Source organism: Pleurodeles waltl, chromosome 3_1 (genome assembly GCF_031143425.1).
Source record: "Pleurodeles waltl isolate 20211129_DDA chromosome 3_1, aPleWal1.hap1.20221129, whole genome shotgun sequence".
Lineage (NCBI taxonomy): Eukaryota > Metazoa > Chordata > Amphibia > Caudata > Salamandridae > Pleurodeles > Pleurodeles waltl.
Window position 1 is genome coordinate 1,607,423,897 of NC_090440.1, and position 16,785 is coordinate 1,607,440,681.

The window sequence follows — 16,785 nt, forward strand, 5'->3', positions numbered from 1 at the left end:
TTTGAATTGTGCAGTGTATGTTTTTTTTTCTATTGTAATGTACATTAATGGCTTTGAGCCAATATAGCTAATTAAACAAACAAACATAAACCTGTTTCTTCTCTTTTCTCACAAACTGAATACAGATGACTCACATATGCTTTTAACGCTCAGAACCAAAGAACATAAAATGGAGGAGTTTCGCTTGTGAGACGCTTTAGTAGTTAGAAAAGGGTTTGGAGCCCCATCCATGTCATGTCAGTGTCTTTCATTGGTTTGTTGGCTTGCCTGTTAAAATCTGCTTGCTTTCATTAGTGAAAGGTATGCATACGCCATACCTTTTCCGGTAGTTAGCCCTCCTCGAGCGCAGTGACCAAGTACTGAAAACATGCGAGGCTTGCTGTTTTCCGTATGGATTGTGGACTACTTTTCATCTTTTTTATGGTTTGGAGTAGCGAGATGAGCACGATGTCTGATTGTTCTTCCTGTGACCGATCCGCCATCATGACACCCGGAGTTCCCGCATTTCTGTGTTCAACTCTTTGCTACACACAATGCTGCTGCTAAAATATTCTTCTTTCATTAAACATCACATTTTTGTATATTTATTTACGATTCTTTTTGTGTTTGTGACAAAATATGGGGAATGAGGTAGTTTCTAGTTACTGGCGGAAGACTGTTAGAACTACATCTTCAGTTAAGGGGGCTTTAAGTTTACCCCAAGGTGGCGTGTCATAGTCCATAGGATTTTTTTGCTGTTCTAAGGCCTATGTTATTCTTCTTGAGAAAGATAAAAGTTTGGGAAAGTGTCTTGTCAAACTAGCATCTTTTTTGTAGTTGGTGTATTGGTGTTCTTGAGTCTTACCTTTCCACAGAACTTCATTCGTGCGTTAATTTCAATGAAGAATGATTGGGTCAATGAGATAGGGAACGTAGTGATGGAATATATGAATTTGGAGGTGAGCATCATTTTGACTATTTCAAGCCTTCCTCACTGTGATATATTCAGCAGAAAACGAGATAATGTTCCTTTTTAACATATTCCAGGGTTTCAAAATGTATATTTTTTTGGCTGTATCAGAAAAAGAGTATGCAAATGCAAAGCCTAGGTAAAATGCTTTCTCTTGTCAATTTCTGTGTTATGAAGTACTGCACCAGCGTGACTCACAACTGCCTTGTGATTGACATTCTGCTGCAGATGAACGCATGCTACAGACATGAGCATGTTGCTTTTCCTTTCTTTGGACTACACTGTGCAATGCAAACATGTTACACGCTAAACAGTGTAAGGCAGGGAGACGGAGGGAGCAAGTGCTGAAGCTGACGACCTCTTCCTGCAATGCACGGAGTCCTGCTGCCTCATAGAAAGAACTCCCACTGTACAAGGAGTATCGATAGCCTTGGTTCAGTGGAGAGGGCAACATGACACACCACCAGAGCCAGCCACCACCTCCGGAACCATGTTAATAATCTCTGACTAAAATTACACAACTCTTTAAAATCTCAAACGAGTAAGACCTCCTTGCTATTATAATATCAATAGCTGTGTTGGTGAAAATCATAGTTTTTTTGAAGGCCAGGCAGTGCGTTGCATCACTCATTTGGTACATGGTGTGCTAAGCATACATACTATTACTTCATATTGTTTTCAGTTACGGAACACTCACTGTGCAGGTCAGCAGCCTGAGTGGAAGTTGAACCATAAATCACGACACAGTAACCCTTTGTGGCCTGAGCCAGTCTAATGTGTGGATCGGCAGAGCCAGGTTTTTACTCTGGAACAAGTTCCTAACAAGCTGAAAAGAATACCTTCCAGCTATTATGAGGAATGGCTTTACGTTTTCCAAAAAACAATGCTTATTTTGGGGGTTTGTCTTTTGAAAATGTAAAAAATGCCAAATGTTCAGCCATGCAGCCTTGCAGCTGATTGTTGTGCCAGAAGTGCTGCGGCCATGTTGGCAGAAGCACTTTTGATGAAGAAGCCCTTTTGACACAGTGAGTTTCTCACATTATGGGCCTCATTATGACCCTGGCGGTACAGAACCGCCAGGGTCAACGGGGGCGGGAGCACCGCCGACAGGCCGGCGGTGCTCCCTTGGGCATTCCGACCGTGGCGGTAACGCCGCGGTCGGACCGGGACAACTGGCGGTCTCCCGCCAGTTTCCCGCTGCCCAAATGAATCCTCCAAGGCGGCGCAGCATGCTGCGCCGCCTTGGGGATTCTGACACCCCCTACCGCCATCCTGTTCCTGGCGGTTCGCCCGCCAGGAACAGGATGGCGGTAGGGGGTGTCGCGGGGCCCCTGGGGGCCCCTGCAGTGCCCATGCCAATGGCATGGGCACTGCAGGGGCCCCCGTAAGAGGGCCCCGCTAGTATTTCACTGTCTGCATAGCAGACAGTGAAATACGCGACGGGTGCAGTAGCACCCGTCGCACCTTCCCACTCCGCCGGCTCGATTACGAGCTGGCTTCATCGTGGGAAGGTTGTTTTCCCCTGGGCTGGCGGGCGGCCTTTTGGCGGCCGCCCGCCAGCCCAGGGGAAAACTTGGAATACCCTCCGCGGTCTCTGGACCGCGGAGCGGTATTTTGGAGGGGGGAAGTCTGGCGGGCGGCCTCTGCCGCCCGCCAGACTTAGAATGAGGGCCTATGTTAGGTATGCAGTGCCCCCACCAACCCCAGGTGTTTGCCAGCCGGCATGCCAGATTCTAACTGACTTCCTTGATGTTTTTCTTATTGTAAGAGTAAAGAAAAGTAGCGTTCTGGGTCTCCTTCTAGGATTTGAGAGAAACATCGGTCAACACTGGTCCACATATTGGCCCTGCATGCATGCTTGGCAGAAGTTAATGTAAAGTATGTATCCAAAACGTATTGCAGGGCCCTCTGGATGTTTCTTCTGTTTTGGAAAGGTGTGATCAGCAGCACCTGATTCTAATGGCCTATTTAGGAGTTAGCCAAATTTTGGAATATGGGGGGCTGGAATCATATACGTTACTTGCTGGCATCTCCCTATCGAAACCTGGCTATTATAAACTTTTCTCTGAAATTGTGAATGCTGCTCAGATGCAGCTCACACCCAGAAAAGCCAAACAACTGCATTAACAGGTTCGCTTGTCACTGTCTGCTTCGAATTACTTATATTCATTTTCAAACATTTACTGTATGCATCTGTAGTGACCCATCAAGTGCAGCTCTGTCTGTTGCAAATCTCTCTGTTCACTCCCTGTTTGAATGCAGCCATAGGTTCACCATGACACGATTGGAGCATCCCTCCAGATCACACAGATTATACCCAACGCTTCCGACACAGACCACCATACAAGCCCATATTCTACCACAACAAACGTGGTGGGCTCTTACCTGCCCATCCGGAAGTGATTTGCAGCCTAGGAAGGAGTTTCAAACGCTGTGCTAATTCTGCAGTATTATCCAATACAATGGGGATGCTGTACGCTAATGGTACAACATTCAATCACATGATGCCAGAGAAATACAAGAAGTAGCCCAGCAGCCAATCAAACCTCTTGCAAATCTGCATTTTGCAGGAAGAGCCTTGCTTGTTTTCCTATCTTACAAGAGCTCTGGAAGAGAGTTGAAGCTCTGTCTAGTCGGACCCAATAAATACATTCACAGTGTTTCTGAGGGTGCAGATTTCATAAAACTCACTTCAGCTGCATGCTTATCATTTACTCAGCTGTTCTTTGTGAGGGCTAGACAATTTTCCTTATTAGAATACGCTGTGACCACCCGGTCATCAATGGGCAGTTACACTTTTGTGGATGATGTTAAGTTACTCCAAGTCATTTGTGAGAAGCTCGTCAGATACTCGGCTTTACTTGGCATTCTGACTTATGTGGTGCTATGTTTGAAAACAAAAAAGCGAAATGATAAGCACCAGAATATAAAGAACGAAGAGGGTGGTGTAAAATGTATTCCCTGGTAGGGAATAACATGAGATCCCAGTCTGTGAACAGACTAAAAGACATTGACAGAAAACTACAAGAGTGTATTAACCAATAAGACAGCGCCATCAAGAAAAGAGGGCATTATGCCTCAGGCTCCAAGCTTTCAAAGGACTCACACTCCTTCAACAACACGTATTTAAAGATTTTTAAGACTAATATTTTATTGATTTCAAAAAACATTGGTTAGTTGACAAAGTGAACAACATCTGTAGGTAGAACAATACTTGACATGAGCAATAATGGTACAGAGATGGAGGTGGCAAACGGTGAGTAACATATTGAACATGTACTGTGGGCTATGGGTTCATGACTGAGGAGCAAGAATGTAAGGATGGGGAAGGTGAAGGGAGCTATTTATGTTTGTGTTGCCTTGTGGCAGGTCAATATGCATATCCATTATTATTTTTTCTGTGCTCTCTGAGGCAGTCCTTTCTGGACACTGGGTTAGTTGGTTTTCTTTTGAAGTATTCCATCAAACTTATAAGGAGTAGCTTCCACTATACCCAGAGACCTAAAGAGGTGGCACTTTAAATTCAAGCTTAGGAGAGTGGCTAGCATGGTTCCACACTTCAATAACTTTTGGTGGGGTGAGGGGGTTTACTTGTGTTTGTTATTTTATAAAGCACAATAATAATAGAGTGTCTAGGAGATACATCATAGACCTAGAGATGATAAAAGGAGGTTTGTCAATTAGTTTTTATAATTAGGGATGACAATTTCTAGCACTTATCAGTGATGCTTATTGAATAATGTTGCAATTTGGGGTATGAAAGAGACATGAGTTCTACTATGGTTCCATTTGCTTGACATCTGTTAGTCTGTCCTTATCCTGTTTGGTGTAGTCAGTCTGCGGACTACGTTATTCTGTGGAGGATACTTAATATGGTGTGTAGAAATGATGTTGGCCTTGAGCTTTTATTAATTATTTTCCAGATTCAGCTGTACATTAATTCAGTTTTTGGTTGGTTATGTGTTTGAACACATTTCTTAATCATACACCGTTCATATTTGCTTGGGGGTCTGAGATTTTCCCATAGAAATATCCTATTATTATTGGACTTGTAGGTTGTCTCGGTCATGGTGGTTGGTTGACTTTTGTCCAATTATATAAGGAAGCTATTGTAAATTATTATTTTGTCATTGTGGTTTGGGTGGCAGTAAAAAGTATTTTATATCTATTTAAATCTGATGTGAGTAGGTCCAGCCATTCCATTTTCTTTCTACAATTTCTGTGGTTTATCAGGTTAAGTTGTGCAAGCATCATTATTTCCCTTTGTATCAGGTGTAGAGTCGGGCCTTAAGACCTGAAACTAGCAACTGAGGGTCAAGGGCAGGAGCTTACGTGCCTTCGAATGGGAGGAACGGGATGTGAAGTGGAGGGCTTAGGGCAAGGCCTTTTTTAGGGTCGAGCCTGTAGTGTGCGCTTGCACATGTGTATTGCTTGCAAGACCCTGTAGTAGGTAGAAAAGGGCTCGGAGCCCCGTCCATGTCCCGTCAGTGTCTTTCATTGGTTTGCGGGCTTGCCTTTTAAAATCTCCTTGCTTTCATTAGTGGAAGGCATGCCTACGTCATGCCTTTTCCAGTGGTTAGCCCTCTTCGAGCGTAGCGACCAAGTACTGAAAACATATGAGGCTTGCTGTTTTCTGTCCGGTTTGTGGACTACTTTTTCTCTTTTTTCGCAGCGCGATCTCGCTCGGCAGAAGTCGAACGCTTTGCATGACATCGACCCTGTTACATAGTTAATTGCACTTTTGCGGGTTACGTAGATAATTGCACTTTTGCCGATAGGTTTCACTATGAGTGAACTGTAGCAGCGTGATCAAACTCTTTTTTTCCATTTAATGAGGCAAGAAAAGTCCGGTTGGGAGTTTACAACTGCTAATAGCTCTAACTCGGAGAAATGCGAGGCCTGGTGTATTGCAAATGCTTGTTTTAAATTATACCTGACAACTATAGCTATAGTACTAAGGGATTTTCATATCTCTCTAAATATATATGCAAATGACACACAATTATAGTCAACCTGAGAGCGTAACAATTGGAGGATACATCAGAAGTCACAGAGGCTTTAGAGGCGGTGGAAAGCTGGGAGGGGAAGGACTTCCACAAATTTAACCTTATGAAGTCCATAATTCTGATTACTGTAATGTGTATTTCTGGGGCACTAGACTGTGACCAACCAAGGAGGAAAGCATCCCATCTCCAGGACGATGTGTTTGGAATTTTGGGGTCCTGCTTGACCTCAATCTAAAGAACACTACACATACTGTTTCAACAGATAAAAGCTGTTTCTTCAATCTCCATATTCTGAAACACATCTTTCCATTCCATATCTTCACAGAGAATCACAACAGCTGACTCCAGTACTCATTCTCAAACTGCTTTCTGTAAGTCAATCTATCTTGGGCTCTTATGGGAAAGTATCCTTAAATTACAACCTAAACAAAATGGCACAGTAAGTCTTACTCACAATGTAAGGACATTTGAGAGCTTTGGTACCTTTGAATTATATTCACTAGTTACCAGTACATAAACAAATTATGTTCATAAAAGTTTGTATTGTTTAACCAAAATATTGGTCCTTTTTTCTGAGAATTGTTTGTGTAAAATACGCACCAAAATATACTCTCAAACGACATATGGTGTTCCTGTTTCCCATTCTGAAAAGTAACTCCAAAACACTTGGTGGAAGAGTTTTCTGAGTTTGTGAAATGAAACCATGGAACAGAATTCCACTTAATATCCGTCATGAATCTTCCCTTCTCAATTCCAGGAAAAAAATGAAAACATAGGTCTTTTCTATGTATAATGGCTGTCTGTGTTTCATTAATGCTTCCCTTACAGCTATGCTTAACGATAGCACCAAGTAAGTTTTGATGCTTCAAAAACCAAATAAAATAACATAACACATCAACGCCAAAATATTGACTATCATTAGATCGCCCAGTTAATTAACTGTGGATCAGAATTCCACTTAATATCCATCAGAAATCTTCCCTTCACATTTCCAGAAAAAAATTAAAACCTATATCTTTTCTATGAATAATGGCTATCTGAGATTCATTAATGCTTACCTTATTGCTATGCTAGACGTTAGCACCAAGAGACTTTTTGAGGGTACAATAACCAAATAAAATAACATAACACATCAGCTCCAAAATATTCACTTTCATTAGACCGCCAAGGTAAGTAACAGAGAAGTACAGATTTGCTATTCTAACTCTACATCCCTTTACCTGGATTATATAAAGCAAGTCAAAAATGTGGGGGTGATATATGTGCAGGATGTACTACACCCATCTGTTTCCAGCGAAGGGTGATTAGACGGTCCCTATGTATGTATTTATGTATGTACGTATGTATGTATGTTTACCCAGCAATGCTTCCATAATTGGAGCACCCACCGGGCAAAGAAAATGCCCTCATTTTTACAGAGAACTTACTTGCCACTTCGAAGCCAAACTTGTGGCAGAACGTGCACTATATACCTACATACAACATAAAAACGGCTGAAATATTTTTAAAGCATGTCTGTTTTTGTGATACTACTTCCTTCCTTGTAGTTTTAAAGCAATGAGATTTATACTGCATTGGCTCTACCGCCACCAATTACCCATGCAAAAGAATGAAAACCAAAGCGTGGCAGCTCAAGAAATTCTTTGAAAGAAGAACCATTTCCAAGGTGGAGGTGAAATAGCTCGTTTTTTAAGCAATTCGAAGTAGCTCTAGTACTGGAAGAATGCAAGCAGTACACAGTGTAAGTAAAGCACACCCTTCGTGATACAATGTGGAGTTTATTGATCAGGTTTTACAGTAATTTCACAATACGTTTGAGATCGCACAGCAGTGATGAATGCATTGTAAAATTGCAGTGTGGTGGTAATTTGTTTCTGGTAACTGTCTTCAGCTGGCATGATGTTCTCTTGTTAAAACTGCAGCTGAAGTGGATCCCCGAACAGTATTGTGAAAAAAGTCACCGAAGTTATGAAGTAAACTAATGTACTTTAATTTTTTAAGGTATTCAGGGGAACACGGGGTTTGTATCTAGAAAGGAAAACGTTAGAAGTGCAGAGTACCCCTATTGACATATAGACACACGTAAAACACATATTGATTATTAGGCGAAAGTATACTTACCAAACGGAAAGATCTTAGAACAGAAAGTCCTTCCACATCTTGAAGACCCAACTCCATCAAGCTGAGGCTGACAATGATTCCATCAAAAATATTCCACCCGACTTGGAAATAGTAATAAGGGTCGAGGGCGATTAGCTTGAAAACCATTTCTGCTGTAAAGATTCCCGTGAAAACCTAAAAAAGCAAAGTGACATTTAAATAAAATACCATGGAGGGAGAATAAATTCTGTATAACTTAACTGCTTCAGTTCATGCTCCAATTCTGCAGGCGTACAGGCCATCTTTTCTACCAAGACCCACAGTCCAATAGGACTCAATATTCCAATCCAGGAAGCAGAGATTGTGACAAAACCCAGATCACAATTTTTGTAGTAATACTGTACTTTCCCCTACCCAAATGTAATGAAGTAACACCCAGTGGAATTTGTACTGGAGAACATTGTACATGCCAAGATTTGCAGCACAAAATAGGGAATCATGATGCAGTATTACTACAAGTTCTTTCGTAAGCATTAGCAATTGCGGTTTTAGAACATATTTCTTATCCTGCGACCCATATTTCGCTTCTTTTAAAAATATACGGCTTTGGCCGGAACTGTAGATGTTCATAAAAGCAGCAGTCAGAAAACCACAAAAAATCAATGCTGGCCGATTTGAAGTAATTGTTTTGATGCAGTTCTGTGCAATAATGACCTCTGACAGAAAGTTTCATTCAATATTCCTTGGTGGCTCTCGCATTGAGATTTCACAGCAATGCAGTTTTATTGGTAATGTTATAAAAATAGGAAATTAAACTTTAAATTCAGAAGGTCAGCTCTCTTAATTTAACACGCAATTATAGCAAAAGCATACAGCAGCCTGTAAGGCGTGTATATATAAGGTACACGCATCGCGTTTAAAACTGTTAACTTTTTTAACTGTAAACATTGTCGAATTTCCTAATTCAATTAACATTCAAACACGTGTCTCAAAAGTCCAGTGTTTCTTTGCTTCTTGTATGTTCATAGTTTAAACTCCATTTTTATCTCAAAATCTGTCAGGGTTTGGAAATCACGCAGCCTACCTCGAGGAAAAACAGGTCATCTGCGATGAGGAAATCCTGATTTATCATACTGAAGGATGGTCACATGTGGTGGGTGCACGCGCTTGCCCTGGGGCCGCATAAGGAATCGGCAAGGGCGCTCACTATCTGACACCTATCTATTCTCGTAAAGGGATTTACAACAAAAAAAAACTTTCACAGTGTGTCAAAGAGTGAGGAAGGAATTCACGGAGTAACACGTGTGTGATGGACAGTGTACCTAGAATCCTGCCAGCCATCTTAGACTAGCATCAGAATTCCTGAACCACTGAATAAACTAGCCAAAAAGTTTGGGCTATTTTATGTGTACATGCTGTTTGTTCCAAAGTGCATGTGTAGTGCTGTGTGTCTGTCGTTGTGGTCCCTTCTGTGTGTCGCAGTGGCGTCTGGTGTGCACAGCATCTAGTTAGAGGCACGAACTGGGCGAACAGGAAGATGTGTAGATGAAAGCAGCGTATAGCATTTAACAGGTGTTGGGATGTTGGGAAGAGATGCAAGTTTAGCTAACACACCCAGTTGTAGCAACTGGTAGGCCATCACTGTCCTTTATGCTCAAACTCCCCAATGATTACTGCCGTGGAATATCAGACCCATCCCCACAGGGACATAAGGCTGACAAAAGAATATGAAATGTCGTCGTGGCGCCTCAGCCGCACAGCGTAAAGGAACAAGAGCGCACCTTCTAAAACGGACTACTTTGCCTAATAGTGTTTACAGCTCCCACACGTACAGGCCTGTCAGATTCATGGGAAACTCTAACAATGAAAGCTCTGGTGCAGTGTCAAAACCATGTACGACATTGAATGGCACTCCAAACACCAGATGGCTACAGTGTGAATTGTTCCACATTATGGATGACACTTCTAAACATGCAAAGGCTGACCAAACCCCTTCTCTCTAAATATTCTGTCACTGTTTGGTGTTATGTTTATTTAGCTATGCATACAAAAGTTCTGGAAGACACTTTCTTCAGACCTCTAGTCTCTTTCTCCCCCAAATTAAAAGACCACCCATCTCTTTCCTAGACAACTGAAAGCCGATATCTTTTGTACTCTTGTGAGAATGAAACTTCCCAACTGTGTAGCGGTTGCGTTTCTGCCATTTCTAGCTTTATTGTTGCGATTCACCAGCATTTTCCCTTTTGATGAGTACAAGGGGACCTTGTTTGAAATGAACACTTCAAGTGGCAAATCTAGCGCTTCCTGTGGACACGCTTGGTAATACTTCTATACAAGGGTAACCCTTGTTAAACCTTACATAAAAGACAATTAACTGGCCTCTATATCCTGTAACCTTGGTAAGTATTGCCCTTGCCTTGCTACCCAGGCCCTCATTTGTGGCTACATTTAGTTTTGAGGTGTAATAGATTGGTTCAGGGGAGATGCCTTCTGGGTTCCCAGATAAATGAAGTTAAACTCCCTCAGTTAAATGGGCCACTGTGTGATTTTTGATAATTTTCTAGTTAGTATTTGAGAAAGTTATCGTGAATAGACAGTACAGAGAAGACTCATCACGATCTCTTAGTGTACATCTTTTATTAGGTTAGCCCTTAGATGCTTGCAAGCATTTTCTACACGAATGGCTAATGAAAGATGGATGGTGGTTGCTGCTTACAGAGAAATAATAGCGACAGCCCAGTCACCCACATCTAACCCCATTTCGGCCCTTTGTATTTGTGGATTCTATAAGGAATATGCACAAGATTTCCAGCAAGAACACATCTGTGCAATGCCTAACTTCCTGATGTCGTATGCACCATCCTCAGCGCTGCATTCAGGAAGCAAGGGAAGGGCAGTTCTGCCACACATCTTCTCTTAAGAGGGAAATCCTTCCACACGTTGACCTCATTTTCCAACCTGGAGAATGTACTAATCCAATTGTCAGAATGCTACTGCCTAAGGGCCAAGGACTGAGCATATAAACTGACACTCTGCATAGCACTCTGAAGAACTTCATGCACAGATGCTTTCTGAACCTAACTGTGCAGCGTCCATTTACTCAAGTATAGATCTAGGTTTGATGCCTAGTTGAACGTCTGCTGGATTCCTTTACGGCCTCTGCTGACCTTGCCTGCATGGAAACTGCCTGCTCCTTATAGAGACTGATCTGTAAGCCAGAAGAAGTGCCCACAAGCCAAATTAGAAAGCTCTTCACTTTGTCTTGCTAACCTGAGTTCCATCACCTGGTGGCATTCTGTACTAGCTGAATCCAAAACATTAAGGAGGTCACCTTGTTTCTTGTGTGACTACTTTGTGCCAGCGCACCAACAATGCAACATTCTCCAAGAGTCAGAGTCCTTACCCCTTGCTAATTTATGACAGATCTAAGCAAGAAACACTCTTTACAACAATGCCTTTATGACATACAGTAATGCTTTTACCACATCAGCCTTTACCATGCATGCCTTTACCATGCTGATGGCTTTATCACATATGCCTTTACCAGATATGCTTTCACCACACATTAAAGGTTAATATATATATATATATATATATATATATATATATATATATATATATATATATATAGTCTCCTGGTGGCCCACCGCACTAGGAACCCCACCAACACCGACCGACCACGCTCGCAACCTGGGCTTCATCCTCGACTCCTCCCTCACCTTGTCTAAACAGGTCAACGTAGTTTCCTCCTCCTGCTACAACACACTCTGCATGCTCCGCAGAATCTACAAATGGATCCTGACAGAAACAAGAAGAACAGTGACACAGGCCCTCAGCAGCAGGCTGGACTATGGCAACGCACTCTACACAGGCATCCCAGCAAAAGACCTACTACGCCTCCAACGCATCCAAAATGCCTCCGCCCGACTGATCCTCAACGTACCCCGCCACAGCCACATCTCCCACCACCTGAGAAACCTTCACTGGCTCCCTGTGGACAAGAGGATCACTTTCAAGCTTCTTACCCACACTCACAAAGCGCTCCACGACATCGGACCAGCCTACCTAAACAACAGACTCAGCTTCTACACCCACACCCGTCAGCTCCGCTCCTCTGGCCTCGCCCTCGCCGTTGTCCCCCGCATCCGAAGAAAGACCTCCGGCGGAAGATCCTTCTCATACCTCGCCGCCAAAACCTGGAACACCCTCCCCACCAACCTGCGACACACTCAAGACCTACTCACCTTCAGAAGACTCCTCAAGACCTGGCTCTTCGACCAGTAACACCTACTTCCCCCCCCCCCCAGCGCCTTGAAACCCTCACGGGTACGTAGTGTGCTTTATAAATCCAATGATTGATTGATTGATTGATATATATATTACCTAGTGGCAAACCCCACTAGCTAGTTATAGTTAGGATCTTTTTTTCAGTAGACAGACAGTTTATTTGTTTTGCCAATAACTTTGGCACCGTTTGATGTATCTTCACAAAAATTTCAAACCATATACTTTGGTCACTTTAGCTGCTGTCTTACAAATTTCGAGGTGACCAAAGAAAAAGGGGTGGTCCCAAAATTCTTTTTCCCCACTCTACATCAATGGGATTTTTGGAACTTTTTGAACATGGCTACAGCCCAAACTACTGAACAGAATTACACCAAGTGTGGCAGAAAGCTACCTCTTGATCCAGATTTGGTGTAAATATGTTCAGTAGTTTCTGAGATATTAGAGTTTAAAAAATATAGCTATATAGGGACACGGATCGGGACCTACGGATCTGGGTCTGGATATGAGTGGAAGCACAACCTGACAGAAAAGTTGCAGCCCCCATTTTGTTTGTCGCATCAACTAGGGGTGGAAAAAGAAGAGTACAAAAGCACATAAGAGATCAGGATATAGGTATCCTGACCCGACAGAACAAGTAGAGGGCTCTCTTGGAGACACCTCGTAGACAAAAAAGTGCCCAATTATATTTTTTTTCATCCAATCCATGGATCCATGGATCCACAGATCTGCAGACCCATGGACCCACCGGTGGATCCGCGGATCTAGAGAAAAATTGAAAAAAAACCACCCACTGTATCCAACCTCATGCTGCACATGGCTGAAGGCTGTGCGCAGCTTAGGTTTGGGTGCATGCAGGAGGGTTAGCTGCCTAGCCTTGCCATAGATCAGGCCCTGTGGCCAACCCCCACCACGAACGGCCAAAGGCAGTGTGTAGCGCTAGTTATATTTATTTCTGTGCATGCTAAAAAAAACAGACACATTCATTAAAAAAACTAAGATTACAGGGACGTTATAGTTAGGTTCTGAATTACCTCATACAAAGCCATAGAAATTCAGCAGTTATAGTTATGGTTAACTCACATAACTATAACTCGTGCCCTAAGGTAACTGTAACTTGTGCCTTTGCTATGCACAGCTAATTACTCTACATATTACGTCATTGATTACACTTTCTATGGCATCATTGATATTATTACTGCAACATTTGCAATAAAATTACTGATGAGAAAATTGTGAATAGCTGGGGCGCAAGTTATAGTTACCTTAGGGCCCTAAGGCAACTATAACTCAGGCTCCCGGCATGCACAGTTACCTCATCAGTAATTTTACCAAAAAGTTCACAGTGATATTATCAATGATGTCATATAGATGTCATGAGTGATGTAATATCTAGGTAATTAGTGGTGTATGGTGAGGGCTTGAGTTATAGTTACCTTAGGGCACGTGTTATAGTTGCTTGAAATAACTCTAAGTATAACAGCTGAATTTCTATGGTTTTGTGCACGTCAATTCAGAATCTAACTATAACGTCTCCCTAATCTTTGCTTTGTTTCACTGAAATCCTAAGGTTTTTAAAATGCTAATTCCTATCTATAATTCCTTGTAAACTTTGTTTTTTTCCAGTGAATTTCTGGTTGCACGCCAGGTAGACAACCATTTCCAGCACCAAACACTGCCTCCGGCGGTGCATGACAGGGGTTTGCTGGGGGGCTTGGACTGTGGCCATGCCTGGCCAGGCCCTGCAGCCAACCCCCACCATTGGGATTCAACCACGCACAGTCTTTGGCAATGCACGGGAGAGTTGGCAGCAGGGCCTGGTCTGCAGCAAGGCCCTGTGGCCAATCCCCAATTGTCACCCTAAGGGGGGGTCAAGGTTTAGTTTTTGTGAAATGAGAATTGGTGCCAGAATTCATCCTGACCTGCTTATTTATTCAAGAAGATGCCACAGTTTTGTGCAAAATGTCTACATAGCTGGAATATTTTCTACTGCTTACTTAGTAAGTGCTACCTTGTTAGACAAATGTATAGTGAATATTCCACACTGCAGCTGTGTAAACGACCACAAGGTCATATCTCCAGTAACCTTGTGTGTTTTGTAATTTTATCAATGTGATTTTTCCTCAAGTGTCTTCATACAGAAACCTGCCATAACATGAATCTTCATGTAGAGAATACAAAGAGGCTACAAAGAGTTGACTCTCCAACAAAGAAGGGTACTTTCTCTTAATTATATGTAGCAAGTGCTTCTTCATTTGGTGGAAATGTACTCATATTCCTCTGCATCAAGAATGCATCTCCAAATTTGGTGGGAACATGCTTTGGGCGCTTTTTGCTAAGTTGTCCGTCATCCTGGAAAAAAGTGAAGACCTTGCATACTACTAGGGTATCTGTGGTGGGGTCAAACAGGCAGGGCTTCTGGGTCATTTTACATACTAGTAGTAGTTAAAAGCGAGAGCAGCAATCTCTGGCCTCAACAACAGGTTACAAAAAAGAACTCACTCATTACAGTCCCTACATAAAATATTGTGCTCCCTGTTTGTGGGAGCAGATGAAACGTCTGCTCCCAGCTGATGGGAGCAATTTTTCTTCTCCCGCCTGCTGGGAATAGACTTACAGTTTGCTCTTGCTTGGCAGGAGTTGTCAAAGCTCCCATCAAGCAAAGGCAAACTGCTATCTCTCAAGCGTGGGCATCTCAGGAGATAGGGAGCCGGCCCAGGGTGGTGGTGGTTCCCAGGGCCATAAATGGCTCTAGGAGGGGGACAGTTTGATTTTACATTGACCAGTCCTGGGGAGGTGGTGGTAAGGCTAGCATATGGCCCAAGAGTGGGGAACATAGCCCCCCCCATCCCCATTAATTTGGATTTCTGGCCCCAGGGAGATGGTGGTCCCCGGTTCCCTATAGTGCTATGGAGGGGGGATGCGCAAGGCCCCCCTCCAGTATGCACATAAAACCCAGGGGAGGTGAGGGTCTCTAGGACTCAAGGGAGCCCAAGGAGGGGGAGCCACGTGTGCCCCCTCCTCTCATTTTTAATCCACTGCATGCCGCAGGGGCGTGGCCCACGCAGGAGCTGATGAAAACACAATCACGGGAACCTGCTCTTGTTCATTTTTTCTTCATTTTTTTCCTGAATCCACAGATCCACTGCGGATTCTGATGAAAATTTTAAAATAAAATGCTTTTTTCCCCAGACAGGGTACCTGGGGGACCCCTGCACAAGGGCTAGGGTGTCAGAGTATTCCTTCGCTGTACTCTTTTTTAGTTTTTTTAATATACTTTATTTTTGGGGAGCTCAGCTCAGCATGAGGCCCAAAATGGTTGCCAACACTTCCTAGTTGTGTTGACAGCCAATCAGATACCAGCATGGGTAAACAATACAGTGGGGCACATCAATAGTCAATGTCTATATTAATATAATATCCAAATAAGATGATGTGAGAGATCCTAGTATATTGTAGACTAATATATAAATGAGAAAAACTCCCTTTCCTAAATGTGTAGACCAAAAATTACTAACCCAAGAGAAAAAAACATGTATTCATCTAAACTTGACCAAACGACGTGTGTACATGCAATTAGAAAGTTTTTAATACAAAAGAGAAATCATATTATATACATAAATACATAAATATACAGACACAACATAAAAATGGGAATGAATAGCCATCAGCCGACACGTGTTTCGTCCTGACTGGACTTCTTCAAGGCTTTGTTCACTTCTACATTCATATGTTCATATTCCATTTATCTTCCTCTGTTTATAATCACAGTCAGTTACTTCCTTGCTGTCTTCAAGATAAGTCAAAGTTACAGGCATCACAAACCTCCTGCATTGAGGAGTCAACTCTAAACTTCTCTTTCTGCGCTTAAATTACAACCCAGTAACTCACACTCGCCTTAGAAAAAACTGGAAGAGTGAGGCGCGGTACAGGGGCCCTCGATGCTCTTGCCGATTTACATCGAAAAGTTGAACTGGGTTGTAATTTAAGCGCAGAAAGAGAAGTTTAGAGTTGACTCCTCAATGCAGGAGGTTTGTGATGCCTGTAACTTTGACTTATCTTGAAGACAGCAAGGAAGTAACTGACTGTGATTATAAACAGAGGAAGATAAATGGAATATGAACATATGAATGTAGAAGTGAACAAAGCCTTGAAGAAGTCCAGTCAGGACGAAACACGTGTCGGCTGATGGCTATTCATTCCCATTTTTATGTTGTGTCTGTATATATATGTATTTATGTATATAATATGATTTCTCTTTTGTATTAAAAACTTTCTAATTGCATGTACACACATCGTTTGGTCAAGTTTAGATGAATACATGTTTTTTTCTCTTGGTTTAGTAATTTTTGGTCTACACATTTAGGAAAGGGAGTTTTTCTCATTTATATATTAGTCTACAATATACTAGGATCTCTCACATCATCTTATTTGGATATTATATTA

At 42.4% G+C, this 16,785-nt stretch overlaps 1 protein-coding gene across 3 annotated transcripts in view; it reads right to left on the reverse strand.

The window, feature by feature from the left end:
* LOC138285384 (sodium channel protein type 2 subunit alpha-like) overlaps window positions 1-16,785 on the reverse strand; it is a 696,215-nt gene that overhangs the window by 291,627 nt on the left and 387,803 nt on the right. For all 3 annotated transcript variants that reach the window (XM_069225253.1, XM_069225252.1, XM_069225254.1), the window contains exon 15: window positions 8,077-8,250. In XM_069225253.1, the coding sequence (XP_069081354.1) occupies window positions 8,077-8,250 (174 nt within the window). The remainder of the gene's footprint in view (window positions 1-8,076; window positions 8,251-16,785) is intronic.